Here is a 15,288-nt window from a genome sequence, read left to right as displayed (position 1 = left end):
GAAATAAATGCGTTATAACTCAGGGCAATTCACTGACAATATAGCAACTGGTTTCACGGCAGTGGCTTTTGATAGTGAGTGCTTAATGCCCTTCAAATGGCCGTAAAGTGTTTCCACAGGGATTCCTGCACCTCCTATGGCAACAAAATGGCAGCCGGGCCCCAAGCAGGGCGGGAGGCTCAGCCTGAAGGCCCGGCCCTGCCCAGTCCCTACCTGAAGTGCGGCCCCAGGGTAAGCGCCGGAGCGAAAGGTTTGTCGGTGACGATGGTGGTGCCAGTGCCCACCGCCTGGACAGGGATCACGTAGGTGTTGCTGTTCTTTATGCAGAGCTTCACCTCGTCCTTGAATTTCTCGGTGTCGTCCAGGTTGGCGATGACGGTCACGGACACCTCGGTCCCAGCAGGGATCACGCCTCGGCTGGGTTCGATCCTCCAGCGCGAGCCCTCGCCAGCCTGCGAGAGAAACAAGTGCCAAATTATGGTAGAAGCCGTGGAGCCTTGTGGAGTGCAGGCAGAGGGAGGACCAAAAAACACAAGGGTAAAAAGCATGAGGCTCAATTTCACTAAATCTGAACTATAGGGTCTGGAAACAGCAAGTATGCAGGAGCTTATGCAACCTGTACTTTACCTGTCCGGTAGCAGACTCACTTCACTGACCCAATTTTGCCCAACCCAAGGGATTTTCATTTTCTTCCCCCTCCAGTCTCTTTTGGAGAGCACACCCAGGGAAGCTACTTTATTTCTCCCAGCTTCATGGCACTGGTGGCTGAGTTTCCACAGAGACCCGAGGACAGGGGAAGCTAGAATTGCCCCAATCCCCTGACAGCTGGGAGCCCAAAGAATAACTCCATAAAACCTGCTGAGCAAAGCCCCGACACCAAAGCCTTCTTTCCTAAGATCTGGGCAATGTCTCTCAACAGCACCTGAAGGACTGAAGCACCCATATCCCACTGACTGTCAGCTGCAGCAAGGTGCCCTGGTGACAAAAACTCAGCTGTAACCATCTGTAGTAAGACAATTAAGAAATAAGTGGAAAGCAATTTGCAAACATGTGCCTTGTGGGCATAGCCAGGGCTTCCCAAGCATTCACCTCCTCTGGCTTCTCATGGACCTTCCTCTGCTGATGGGGCAGTAGGGGTGCTGGACCTCAGCCCAACTAAAACCATCAAATGTTCTCGGACGTGCACATGCTGCTTCGAAGCGGACATCGTGGTGTTAATGGTACACATCCTGCAGTTTGGTGCCATGTTTGGGATGACTGGCACTAACTGCTCACCCAAAACATTGCAGCATTGTGTAAGAGAAGAGGTTTTTTATTTTTATATTTTTGTATTTTTGTATTTTTTTGTATTTTTAATTTTAAAATTTTTTGAAAAGCAAGGATGTGCTTGTAGGCTTGACAATCCAAGTGAAATTAGTCTGAGTTTCATCAGGCTGGTGGCACTGAGCTCTAGCAAGAGAATAGCATCAGAAAACCAAGCAGTGCTTCAAAGTCACAGAAAACATTTTAAATAGCCCCAGAAGACCTTTGCTAATGATGAGGGTAAGACTAGTTGGAGGCCATGGAAGCAATAACTTGCTGGGCACCCAGGGTCCCAGCAGGGTCTGCGGGTGCCCCAGCTACGATGCACCCTGCATGGAGAGCAGGTCGGGTCTGCCCCGGAGGGCCCAGGGTGGAGCGTGCCGAAGGCAGTGAGTTATTCCAGGCACTGGCAAATTTAATGAACTCAGCTCCATTTAATTTGTTATCTGGAGCTGCAAGAGAAAGTCTTAAAAAAAAAAAAAAAAAAGGAAAAAAAAAGAGATGAGAATGGCACAGAGGAAGGTCATCAGCACAGTCACTGAGGCCCTGCTTCTCCATGGAGGGCAGGGCAAGCAGCTACCCAACACTATTTATTTATTTGTACTCCTGCTCTTTCCCTTTCGTTATTATCCACAATTTATTCTATGAGGTCTGGGACCTGCTGCTCCATTGGGGAATAACTCTTATATACCCACTGAGGTTTCCTTGGCCTTGGATGCAGAGAAGCAGTGCTGGAAAACCAGTCTGCTGCAGGGTGGTTAGCTAGCTTGGAAGATGACAAACATAGTAAAACCTGTCCACAGAGCTCAGCCTGCTTGCCCAGAGACACTACCATTACCAGGCCTCCTGAAACCCCACCAAAAACTCAGCCTTGAATTCATTTGCATCTCAGAGGCTCCTTATCCCAGCCAGTGGTAACACACAGCCCAGGCCAGCGGACAAGAGAAGATGGACCTCGCACGGGTTGGATCCCCCCAACCCTCTCCTTTTGTCCTAGGTCACTAGCCTTGGAGGGATCCACCACACTGCAATCAGCCAGAGAACACGTTCGGAGCACGCCAGTGGGTGTTAGCTTTTCCTTGACATTAATGTACAGCTTTTCCTCTGATTCATGCTGACATAGGGTAGCTCGCTTGAAAAGGAGACCTGATAGCTCTGCTCCAGAGGTGAATCTGCAAGTCTGCTATCTGACAAAGCTAATTCATCAAAGCTTGGCAACCAGCCGGGCAGTAAATTGGGCCCAAGAAACTATCACTGAGGAATAATGATAGGCCGTCTGGAGGGAGCCAGACTCGGAATTTCCCAGGGTGACCCGGCGCAGACCCACCGTGCCCTGGCAGCCCAGCAGCTGACTCCGCAGGAGGATTCGTGGTGTCTCCATTCCCTCGGTTACGCTTGGCGTGGGTCCGAGAGGCAGCACAGAGCATCGCTGGCCAGGAGCCTGCCAGGACCAAAAGGCTCGGGTCGGCCAGCCTCATGCAGGTTTTTGGGGCAGCCCCTGCCCACGCTGGTCGGGGCTGTCCCCGAGACCAGAAATCTCTTGGAGCTTGGTGCGATTGGTGCCACGTAGTCCAACTATAAAAAACAAATGCCACTCTGGAGACTAAGACCTGACTTCTGATAGCATTCCTGGTTCTTGCTTATCCCTGAGTGCTCTGGAAAATGATGCAATTGCTGTAAGGCACTGAATAGACAAAGGTGGTGGCTATTTTTGTCCCTGTAGGAGCTTGCATTATCAGACAGCAGAGTCCCTGAGTGCTAGGCAAGGGTTGGGATCAATCGTTTAATCAAGAAGTTGAACGCTGGGATCATTGCCTTCTTGCAGGACAGATTTCCATCGCGAGTAAGAGCTGCCAAAATTGGTTGTAGAGTGTTCCCAGCCTGCCAGGCTGACCCACCACCCCTCGCAGAGGCCGCACGTGAAGGGGAAAAACCCCATCCCACATCAGCTGCACACAGAGCTTTGCCCCAGGTGGTTTAGGAGTCCCAGGGACACCTTAGGACCTTATCCCAGAGGCAGAATTGAGAATCTGAGTCTGGGAGATAAAAGTTCCTGCTAAAGAACCACGAGTGCCATGAGCAGATGGGCAGCTCCAGGACAGTCCTGCAGGAGCATCCCATTCACCAAGCTTTTTTTTTAATCTATTTTATTTTAGGGCCAGCCAACTGAGCAGGGACACGGCTGGTGTTTTATCTGGGATCTCAGCCAGGCAGGGGAACAGTCAAGAAAACATCAATTTTGTCTTCCGGCTACAGGCATATAAAGAGAAACACCAAAACAGCATCTCTGGGAACTCAGGGTTGAGTAGGTAATAGGTAAGGTAGCCAGAAACGATGCTGCACAACAGCTACTGCTGGCTCAAAAGGATCTTCTCAAGAACACCAAGGAAAAAAGAAGGTGGAAGAAACCACCATGCCGCCTCAGATCAGAGAGCACTTCCAGTGCCACAGCTCCGTACGGCTGTGCTGCGGCAGCGCGCTTTGCTTGCTGGAAGGAGGGGACTGGGAGAAAGCAATGGGAGAAGAATTCCCAGAAGAGATGAGAAGCACAGGCTGTGTCCCTGTTAGGTCACCCAGGTCCTGGTCCCTTGTGTCTGCCTTGGCCGTGCTTGGCTTCGCACCAAGAGGTGAGCTGGGCTTGCAGCAGAGCCCACACTCTGGCCACAAAAAGGCAGAGCCTCTAGTGCCGGGAAAAATAATAATAATAATTCCAAACTGATGTGTGGAACTTGCTGCCACTGACAATGGAGTCTAATTTGTCGTGCTCGGTCCAGCTCATCGCAGACTGCTGAGCGAGCTAACGAAGCTCGTCACCATCTGTGTCCCCTGCCCGTAGCTCTCCCCAGCAGCGCTCCGAGCAATGGGGTTCGCCAGCCAGGACACAGACACAGCTCGGCTGGTTGCTGCCAAGCGGAACATTTAATAACCAAGCCCTTTCTGCCTTCCTTTGGGAAAAGCACACGGCTGAGTCACTCTTGCTTCTAGGAGCAAAATTGCCCTGAAGACTTCTTCTACTCTTTAATTTGGTTGGCCAACGAGTGCAGCAGAATACTGCGAGTTCAGTTTCCCTAGATGAGCAGAATAACAATTTATTTGTTTACTGAAATACAGCAATTTTGAAAGGGCATGAATTCATGTCAGAGACTGATGCAATAAGAACTCCTCCCTGGGACCAGGTTTTAGGTACCTTTCCTAAAGTCTCCTCCAAACCTCTGCTCTGCTTTCTAGAAGCTGCATGCCCGGAGCCTAATCCTGCACAACCCATGCCTGGGAAGGACGCAGAAGGCTTTGGTGCCACCAATGGCCAGCATGAGGCTGGAAGATCCTGGCCATAACCCACGTCCGTGACCGATGCTGTGTTTCCAGCATGGTCTGCTGCAAGGAATTCGTTCCTTCTGCTTCAGCAAGACCAGATCCCAGCCCAGGTAGGAGCTGGTAGCACTGTACTAGCAAAATGCTGCCTTTAAAATCCAGACCAAAGGTTTGTGTCTAAAGGTGAGCTTTCAGAGCACGAGGCTCTGGTGGGACAGCTCTGGAAAGAGTTAAACCTATGCATCTCGTCTTTAAAACCTCTGCTCACCTTGGAAGAGGCCACTCAGCCAGTGCTGCCCATGCCCTAGGAAGTTATTTAAACACTCATTTCCAAATAGCATCGCAGCTATCTCTGCCTGCTCACATCTGAAGGGCACGGCTCTGTCTGCGTGTGCCTTGCTGTGAGCAAACACTGACGGGACAGATAATTATGCAGATGCTTGGGGAAAAACAAACAAAAAAAATCCAATTTACAGTACATTTAAAAGCAACCCTCTTGCCAACTCAAGTCTGCTCCGACTGCAGCAGGAGCAGTTGGAGGGAGCTGTGGGCGATGCTGACGCTCCCCGAAGACCTCCCGCCCTGCAGCCCGCACTACAAAGTCCCTGCCAGCCAGAAGCAGCGACAGAAGCGCCGAAGCAGCAGCCGTTTATCAGTGCTGTTTGTACTTTTATCTCCGCGTTGTGCTGTCTCTCCATATGGCTGTTTCTTTATTACAGGGAATTGCAGCAAAAGCTTGAGATACTAGGCGAGAAATTCGTAAATGAAACAAATCCTGCACTAATGAGGAGAGAAGCAAGTGTGTGAATGGGAACTGCGCGTTCTCCTTGCTTACACCGAGTTTGACCAGGACCTTCACACGTTTCAAAGCAGCGATTTTGCCCCAGTGAACACCAGGGAGGAGACAGAACAGAGCACCTTTGCTGTAGCTACGGCATCAGCTGCAGCTGAATCCCGTGGCGGCTTGTCTCCAGGAGCACGGGAGGGGACCTGCTCACCAGCGTCTCCTTCAGAGGATGCTCCTGACCTGCTTATCAGACAGCCCCAAAGCACGACGAGGCCTGAGTGTGGCTGGAGTGGCATTAACAGTGGTGGCAGGGGCAGGGCCTGGGGCACCCTGAGGCACAGCAACCTCCAGCATCTCCAGTGCAAGACTGTGAACTAAGGGTAAGGACCCCAAACTGGGGTCCAAACCAGGAAGCAGAGTACCACCAGTACCGGGGGAAATCCCAAGAAGGGTTTTCTCCCTCCTCCCTAATTACAAGGCACCAGGAGACCCCCATTCCCCACCCTCTGGTAGCACATCTCAAAACCAGCACGGTGGTCCTAGCAGGAGAAGAAAGCAGCCACTGATTAACAAAGATTTCACACCAAGCCTGTCTTTTCCTTTCTGATCACCCAGACGTGACGTGCAGCCACCTTCTGTGATGCCAGGAGGTGCCTTCGCTGACGATGGAACAATAATCCCTCAGGAAGGCAGAGCGACAGATGAAGAACAAGTAGGAAGTGATCTAAGATGAATGCTTTTTCCTGCCACATCCCTGCCTTTCTGCGGGGAGAGTGTGCACTCCCATCAATCGATACGACTGCTTTGTGCTTGTCGATATAGCAAAAATCACACCATGCTTAAGGAAATGAGAAAAGATGACAGCAGCAGCGAAGAAAAGCAGCCACCTCTTTCTGCAGGTCACACCAGCCCCCAGCTAAGCTCAAAAAGCTCCTTCTTGTCCTGTCATTTACCGAAGCTAAAGGCAAATCCTCCCCCAGAGGGGTCTCTTCAGCAGGCCAGGCCATGTCTGCAATGTCCCAAAGCGCAGGGACGGTGCCAACATCTCTGCTCATGCAGGAACCCAGCGTCTCTGCACAGGGAGGTTGCAAAGCTCTCAGCGCCTGGCAGCAGGAGCCCTGACCTCCCGGAGCAAGCTGTCTGAAGGCTGACCCCAAAGCAGGGACAGGGCTCGTGAAGGCCGCCTGGTTCCGCCAGGACATCAGCGGTGGTTTCAGGACAGACACGCACCAGTGCCAGAGATGCTCAGGGCTGCCCCCAGCATCCAGCAGAGGGAAGTGGAGATAGGTGCAGGGAAGGTACCCCATGCACCAGGGGTACACCCAGAAATCCCGTACATCACAGTCAGACTATCTGCAACAAGACACTTGCCTGATGCCTTCTCTGTTGCTGCCGCTTAATTTAATCTCATTCAGTTTGTTGAGGTGCCTGTTTGTGTGCTGTAACATTGCTGCTGTGAAAATTTCAATCGATAGCTCTTTCTTTCAAGTGGGGACTGTGATCTATGAGCCGCGGCTTCAAGATTAGCCATCGGATGGGAGGCAGGGAAATGACAGCTCTGTCCTGCTGCAGTCTCTGAGCAGGAAATCCACGCAGCAGCTTTGGCATCTCGGGGAACACAAGACTTCTAGGGAATGATGGATGCTCCAGTCACCCACCAGCCAGGGCACAGCCGCAGCCCACTCTGCTCTCAGACAAACACACACAGAGCACCCCGGCACCTCAGCGCATCTCCAATTTTAGCTCCCCAACCATTCAGTCCTCTCTTCTTCCCATTAGGAGCAGCACCAAAGGGCAAAACTCCAATGGAGGCAGCAAAACAGCACCAAGGCAGCTGCTGAGGGCAAGAGAGGCTCGAGTACACCTCGCACACCTGCTCTAAAGGGATGGAGCAGGTCCCTGGGGGCCCCACTGCACCAGAGCCCCCGTCTTCACCACAAGGGGAGACCACCCCTGCACCACCTTCATTTATCAGAGTCACTGAGATTGGAAAAGACCTTCAAGATCATCAGGGCCAACCACCAGCCTGACCTGCGTTATTGTTCTATTTATCAGTTAGCCACAATGCTTGCAGATTGAGGGGATTTACCATCCGGTGCCATAAATAAGGGCACTGGGAGGCAGAAATTCCCTGCAAGCCCCACTGGCTTGCCCAGGGAGGGAAGGCAGGCATTGCACTGGGACAGCAGCCACAGGTACAAGCAATAACATTACATCATGTAAAAAAAAAAAAAGAGCAAAAAAAAACCCCTATCATTTATAAATAAGCACCACCCATCCAAGGGTGTTTGGCTGTTTGCAATGGAAAACAAATTTTCATTGTGGATCCAGACAAAATGCCCTGGGAATTCCCCACTTTACATTCATCCACCTGGGCACAGAAACTGGAGTGAGGCAGCTGGAAAAGCCCCAAGAGGGAAATTAAGCCCCTCACACATCCCAGGAGGCTTAGCCCATGCTTTTTCACACAATAAACAGAATTTGTGGAAATGATCCGGGCTCACGTCTGCTCATATCTATGCAAATCCTCCACTTTCCCAGGAAGTCCCCAGCTAAAACCACACAGAGCCAGAAGCCCTCTTGCTATATGATCACGGAATATTTTCCTTTCTCTTTGAGATGATGACATGGAAATGTGTATAACACCAAGTCCCAAGCTGCTACGGACCAGTCGCATTTTGCTGGAAAACAGCCTCACAAAGCACTTACCATCTCTGCCCAGAACGATGCAGGGATGACCGCCTGATTGGAGAGGTTGAGAATTCGGGTAGCATCTTGCAGAACTTGGATATTGCCAAAATTTATCTTACTCGGATGCACGTAGACTACTGGGCCTTCTCCGGTGCTCACTAAATGGATTTTCTGCTCCAGGAGGCATGTAGAAAAGACCCCAAAAAACAGGGAAAGGTTAAAAAGATTAGACAGCGCTCCGGATACACCTAGACTGAGGGATAATTATGGCTGATTGAAGCTTTTAGCATTGTAACACCGATACAAAAGACCTGTAGCAAGTGTGGGATATGGGGTGATCCCACCTGAAAGACACAAGCTCCCTTCATCGGGGGTGCAGAAACCCAGCTTCCCTTGCTTGCTTTTTTCATGCTTGCACCCACACCTCCTGCTCACTGCTGCCTTTCCTTCTGCTGCCCTGCACTCATTCACACCCCTTTTATTGCTCAATTTTGCCCCAAACCACCCTTGCTGACTCCTGCTGTGGCTTGGATAGGAGCTCCATGAAAGTCAGAGCTACGCCTGTGAAAACCAGCACACATCAGAAGCAAAGCAGGCTCTTCAAAGTTAGGAATACACAAAAACACAACTCGAAGGCAACCAACACTGTAAGAATAACAGTCAACTATTAATTACATCATTCAGTGTTTTTCTCCTTTACCAGTCTGTGACCCCAAAGTTTTGTTGCAGAAGCAGTGCAGACCATCAGGGGAGAAATGCAGACCCCTTTACTAAATCCCCTCCTTGCATCATTAAAACCATGAGAATTTATCCAGCCCTGCTGGTGTTCACCAGGCCCAAACACCCCAACGAGACCTGAATGCGCCCCGCTCCAACCCTGACAAGATGCTGTGCGATCCACTGGAGGGCACAGAGTTGGATTTGACCACAAAACCCTTTTTCCATTATGTATGACCCGTACTGATGTCTGACAGCAGGAAATAGCATTGGCAGCTGCCAGAATCACTCCTCCAACTCTGCCAGAAGGAGCAGCATCCGCAAGCGCTCTTCTCTTGACAAGACGCTGCTGCATGCAAGTACGAGCCAAAATCAAGCGCTGAGGCTGATTCCCCAGAAATAAGGAGCTGAACTCGTAGGATATGATGGGGCTTTCACCCCCCCGGAGAGCAGAGCGCTGCGCTCTGGGCGATGCTGCCCACAGCTCCCGGGAAGCAGGAGGCACAGGGAAGAGCCGTGCCTCCAGCTGACCGCAGTGCGGGAGCAGCAAAGGCAGGGCACAACCCTTTGGAGACGAGCAGAACAACAGCTGGAGGGTGCCCAGGCCACCTGGAAACCTGCTTGTCTTCATTAGTGTGTACTATCATATGTCCTCACCAATAAAGGGTAAAAAAAAAAAAAAAGCTTCATCTACGGATTTATTGGAAGAGGCAAGAAAATCCCCTTTCAGCAGCGTTGGAGGCAAGGTCCCAGGTGTCAGGCAGATGCGCAATCCCAAACAAAACACCAGGCAGCAGCCCTACGGAGACACTGCATGGTGTCGGTGAAGGATCTGCAGGAGGTTTCCCCTAAAACCTTGATAGAAGTTAGGTTTGCCTTCTGGTGCTGGTCCCAAGGCAGACGCAAGCTCCTGTTTGGTTTTATTGGAATGCACAGCGGCAACTCCACTTGGGTCAGATTTGAATGATATGATAAGAAAATGCCACTAATGCAGGTAGTTAAAAAACAAACAAACAGCTAAACCACTGGGTTATTCCGGCGAGGAGAAACCCTCACCTTTAAAGGGAACTGAGCCTTATATTTATCAGCAACTGTTTTGCCAAACTTCAGCTTTGTTGCAAAATTCACCTGCCCGGCCCTCCCGCTGCCTGGTTTGCGTTCAGCCCCACGAAGCCCTGGGCTGAGATGCTCAGCGGCGTACGGGGGATTTAGCAGCATCGCTTCCATTCATTTTAATGAAAGCCCAAATCCCTCGGACTGCTTTCAAAATGTCAACCTCCCTTTCTGTTACAGAAAGCTTAAGGTTCCCAGCAATTCTCTGACATCCTACTTCATGCTCAGAGGGATGACAAGACATTTTAGCAGAGCTACTGAAAAGTTAAAATCACTTTCAATTAAAGTTTAATTAACTTAATTTGTTCTAGATGAAGCCAGGACACTACATAAGATTTTCTTGCCTACGTTTTGCTGTCATTGTTGCTGTTGCTGTGTATGTATGACTACGGACAATGTATTTTTGAAGGTGTTAGCCCAGGAATGCTTTGCCTCATCCATTTCCAAGCTTGGTAGAAAAAGGTCTCTGTGCTGCAGATGCAAGCTGTGCAGACACTTGTGTCTCTCTGGCTGGGGCTTTGGCAAAGAAGTATGATGGGTACTTCTCCAACGTATTTTTCTGAGAAGCTTAAGCCCAGCTTTGCTCAGAACTGCACTCCAGCCTGGTTTCTTGAATGCCCTTTGCTGTAGCGGGGCCAGGGCTGCTCCGCGGCGAACCTCCCGGTGAGGCAGCAGTTGGCATTCCTCTGACAGCAGAGAGAGACCAGGGACTGACCAGGGACTGCCCTGCTGTGGGACTGGGCCAGTTACCAGTCATGGGTGGGTGCGATGTGGAGTTCCTGGCACCTCTTTTGCTTCCAGAAAAAGCAAACAACTCTCAGCATATGGCAGGATCCAACCCCTGCCCACGTTCTCCCCTACCCAGCCTGGCTTCCCAGGCTGCCGTACCGATCTAAGCGCCAAGAGACATCCTGAACATGGACATCTGGATTCCTGCCACCCCAATCATCATCACTCCAGCTCTTGTTTGCCCAGGAAGAATCCCCAGAATTAGGAATCCCGCACACACATGGCACCCCAGCAGGATGAGCCGCGCGGACAGAAGGGACGCTGGGACTCACCAGCGGGGCTCCTTCTCTCCCAAACACCGCCACCTCAGCATCCGCGCACTGCTCCCCCGTCACCTGGGCTGCCAGCACCACCGGGACCTGCACCGAGCTGCGGGGCTGGATGATCCCACAGGGCGTGGGGCTGGAGTACCACACAGCAGCGCCCTCCTTGTGCTCCTGCGGCGGACATAGATGAACACAACTTCAGAACGACCTTGGAGAGAAGCTGAAACCACGTAAATTGTCATTGTGGTAAATGTCAAGGAGCTGACAACCCCCTAGGAGAAAACTAAAAGGCACAAAACCAGATGCGGGATGTGTATGTGCTTAGCATCCCGAGGGGTCCAGCACCAGGTGTGGGGAAACAGCTCCTGCTGAAGGCACCCAGCTGCTGCATCCCTTGCAAGCAGGGCTTTGTGACTCCCTAAATCCTCCTGCGCAAAAGCACCCCAAAGACCAGAATTTCTTCCTAAACCCTAGCATACGCGTTGCTTAGAAAAAAAAAAAAAAAAAGGATCTGGATACATCTTGCTGTCCATTATCCCCAGATAGGTTCCTACTCTGAGCAACCCCCTGGATAAGGTCACGAGGAGGAGGACGTGAGGCCGGACCTGCGGGAGGAGCCCGTAGCAGCCAGGAACATCGCCGTCGTTCACAAGGGTGAGGACCTGCTGGTAGGGGTGCTTCAGAAAGCACCGCCCGAACTTCACCACGGGGTTGAGCACTCGCAGAGGAGGAACAACGCACCTGGGCAAAGAGATGACCAAGAGAAGGTGGAATTTGTACCAGGACCTGTGGTTAAAACTGCTGCTCCAATACTGCAGCATTCAGCTGGCTGTTGCTGTAGATGTCGTCCTAAAAGGCTTACGAAGATAACATCATTCTGTCTGTCAGGCACTTTCAGGTAATTAGATGGACAGAGTTAACCACACCCCTCTTGTAATTCAGCTGACACCTACTGCAGCACAGCGGGATTGAGTCTGGCTGCAACAAGATCAACTTTGGGCTTCAAACATTAATTAATGGTCAGCAGAGCCAGAGGAAAGTGAAGAAAACTGCACTCATGCTTCGCACCAAGGACGACTTCTCCCTTCCTTCCCCATCTTGCCCCCATTCTCCTCTCACCAGCTGCACCAGGAGTCCCTTTCCCCTCTGCCTGTGCCTTCATCAGCTGAACTGAGCACCAGCTCGGCAGGCAGCTCGCTGAGTGCCAAATGGGAAGAACAGAGCCTTTGGGTCACCGCCCAGCACAAGGCCACCCTTCCCTCGCAGGCAGAAGCAAGGTGGCTCTTTGGAAACTTATTGTACCCCAAGCACCAGAAACCAGGCGAATCGTGACTGTAATTACCATTCCCTCTAGGAAAGCACTCAGGCCCTGCCTGTTCATTGAACACACGTTCTTTTTGACCTGTGACACTCTCAAAGCCCTGCTGTTCTCACAGCTGATTTAACTCCGTGTCCAGCTGGGCAGAATGTGCTCATTAAACTGTGCTTCCTGAGCAGGGCCAGAGTGAGCAGGCGGTGTGCAAGGCAGCGCAGAGGTGGTGGAAGCCCCAGGAGAGAGGACGAGCTGGCAGGAAGGCAAGGTACCTGGCTGTGAGGAGGAGTGCCAACACCTCCTTGCCGACGCCATCCACGTCCACCACGAGGGCCAGCTCGTACTGTCTCACGGTGTTGGAGCACAGCGTGACCTGGCAGAAGAGAACAGCAGACGCTCAGTGACTCCCCAGAGCCATCGCCCGTGTGTGAGAAAAGCTGGGGTCAGTGGGTGGGAGGGAACATCGCTGAAGAATGCTCTACCAGCCCAGGCTGTCTGAAACTCCACCGAGGAGCTGTAGATGTTCCTGCTCCAGGAAGCATTTCACTGCAGATTAATGGGGACCAAAGGGGCAAGGGAATGGAGGAACAATAAAGCTCCCTTCCAAGGAATTCTCTTTAACAAAAGTGATCCAGTTTTTAACAACCCACAGGTCAAGAAACACCACCTGGAATAAAAAGCGCAGTGGAAAATTAATCCCATACAGGCTCTGGGTGTGATGCAAGGATGAGCCTCGCCACTGGAGCATGGATGCTCCCCATCTCCCCTACTGCTGCCTCCTCCGTGGCACACGCAACAGAGACAATGGTCCTACCTGCCTGGCTTCTCCTACAGCTTCCCCCACCAGCCAGTAAGAAAGATCCCACTGCTTTGGTCTGTTTGGGGTATAATAGCTTAAAGAACAGACCTCACTCTCTGTTGCACGGGGGTCTTGCTGGAGGCAGTATCTGCCAGGCCATCCCAGCCTCGTGGTCCAGCAGCTGCAGCACCCATCCCTCCTGCAGGTCTCCATGCCCCAGCACCCTGGGGACTGCTGTCTGCAGCCTGGGACGCCATGGCATGGAGCAAAGTGACACCAAAGCCACCAGTGTGCTGGCCTGCCCGAGCCCTTCGGGGTCCTCCGTTCCACAATAAGGAAAGGGAGGATTTTGCTCTCATTTTATGCTGGAGCACTGTGTCCAGGAATAACACATCTTCTGATGATGTCTGAGCTGTTAAATACACCTTGCAGTTATCAGGGCACCCACAAACTAAATTAAAACACAAGTCGACTAAAGCTCTTCCTCCTCTACTCACCACTGTACAAAAATTATTCCATTAACTTTAAATCTCAGCTACAATAGCATAAATCCAGAGGAAATCTGTTGGCTTTAACAGTAGGAGTTCAGCCTTCCAAGGGGAAAGTGTGGCCCAGCAGATGCTGGACAGTTCAGGGCTGCCACAATTTTTTCTCTCCCCATTAGAGACCAGAGCAGTCAATGCAGCTCCTTCTGCTTGACAGGAGCGGGGAAACAAAGCTAAGAGGAAAACAAAGCTCTTTTATGCAATGACACCTCTCCAACAGCCACCTCACTCTTCCTCTGCCCACTTTAAATCAGAGAAATCACTCACAAAGACTTACACAGATAGCTTCTGCTCTTGACCACATGGTGTGTGAACTTGGAATTTTGGAGGTAAGCTGGTGCCCCTTCAAAAACACCCCAGCAACCCAGACACCAGCAGTGCTGAAGCCCTCTTGGAACCAGAGAAACTTCACCTCCACCTGCTGAAACACGCACACACAGCCGGACCCGTGCCGTACCTGGACATCCAGCAGTCCCTGGGAGCGGACGGTTCCTCTGCAGGGAGTTATGGTAAATTCGCTCGGCTTGAGGTCACCGTGAGCTCCCTTCCTCCAGGAGAGGCGGGTGTTGTCCGAGATCTGGACAAAACTGGTCACACTGGGGGCTCCAGAGCCATCCCCCGGAATGCGGAGGTTGAACGTCATGGGCACCAGGGAGGTGTTACTGAGGCGACATGACAAGGTGCGAGGAAAGCCTACGAAACGACACAAACACAGACATATGCCCCTGATATCCCTTGGTTCCCTGCATGAATATCCTGTAATAAAAGCCTGGGCTTGGAATGCAGCTTTTTGACAAATCTGAATGACGGCTACTTGAGAAGCTAAGCGAGGAGTTAACCTTCGCTCTCCCATCACGCTGACCCCCGGCACAGCTCGCTCCCAGCGCTGCCGATCACCAGAGGTTTTCCTTTTCTCTAACCACAAGGAGCTCTGCCCTTTGCCCCCAAACCAGCACCAGTCACTTACCATTTATGAGAGTACATCCAGACAGACCGTAATGGATTTATCTATTCTGAAAACTCAATCAATAAAATTCAAGTTCTGCCACTCATGCTCAGGCTGAATACTATCTTAAACCCATGAAACATCCCAGGATTTTCAGGATGTAAAAGCAGTGTGTTGCCATTGAAGAGCATCTACAGTAAAAGAAAGGAAGGATGAAACTGGGAACTACAGCACTATCCAAAGCACTCTTTAATGCGGTTTCTTGTGATCCTACTACCACAAGTTTGTGACGAAAGTCCAGTCAACTTAATTACAAGTAAATCACTTGTGTTCAGCACGATCCAGGGCGTGAAAGTCTTCCTGTTACTGGAAACTACGCCTTCTGCCAAGTGGTTCTCCCCACGCTGTCACGCTGCTGCCTATTGCAGTCCCTGCATATATAATGCTCATTGCTGCGTCTGCTTTTCTGCCAGCATCCCAGCCTGCAGGACAGCAGCACAGTTCCTCTGGTTAATCGTGAGTGCAACACTCCCGCAGAGCTTCCTTCTCATCATCAACTGAGGCTGACAATCGTCAGCACAACACCTAGGAAAGCCAGCTCAGCTGGAGCCTCAGACTTTTTCTCGACCCCTGATCCCATCACAGTTGGATTACCTGTACTGACAAAAATCACCCATAAAAAGCAGGTTCTGCACCTGCTAGCAGAAAC

At 51.3% G+C, this 15,288-nt stretch overlaps 1 protein-coding gene across 12 annotated transcripts in view; it reads right to left on the bottom strand.

The window, feature by feature from the left end:
• The window catches only part of HYDIN (HYDIN axonemal central pair apparatus protein), a 129,432-nt gene that overhangs the window by 61,235 nt on the left and 52,909 nt on the right, over nt 1-15,288 (bottom strand). For all 12 annotated transcript variants that reach the window (XR_010834391.1, XR_010834390.1, XM_067004278.1 and 9 more), the window contains exons 14-19: nt 14,091-14,326; nt 12,562-12,662; nt 11,583-11,718; nt 10,984-11,148; nt 8,111-8,263; nt 214-452 (exon numbers count right to left, since the gene is read on the bottom strand). Coding sequence is in view for 10 of the 12 variants with exons in the window: in XM_067004278.1 (XP_066860379.1) it covers nt 214-452; nt 8,111-8,263; nt 10,984-11,148; nt 11,583-11,718; nt 12,562-12,662; nt 14,091-14,326 (1,030 nt within the window). In the remaining 2 variants the exon portion in view is untranslated. The remainder of the gene's footprint in view (nt 1-213; nt 453-8,110; nt 8,264-10,983; nt 11,149-11,582; nt 11,719-12,561; nt 12,663-14,090; nt 14,327-15,288) is intronic.

This window comes from Anser cygnoides, chromosome 12 (genome assembly GCF_040182565.1).
Source record: "Anser cygnoides isolate HZ-2024a breed goose chromosome 12, Taihu_goose_T2T_genome, whole genome shotgun sequence".
NCBI classification, from domain to species: domain Eukaryota; kingdom Metazoa; phylum Chordata; class Aves; order Anseriformes; family Anatidae; genus Anser; species Anser cygnoides.
This window is presented reverse-complemented; position numbering and strand designations above follow the sequence as displayed.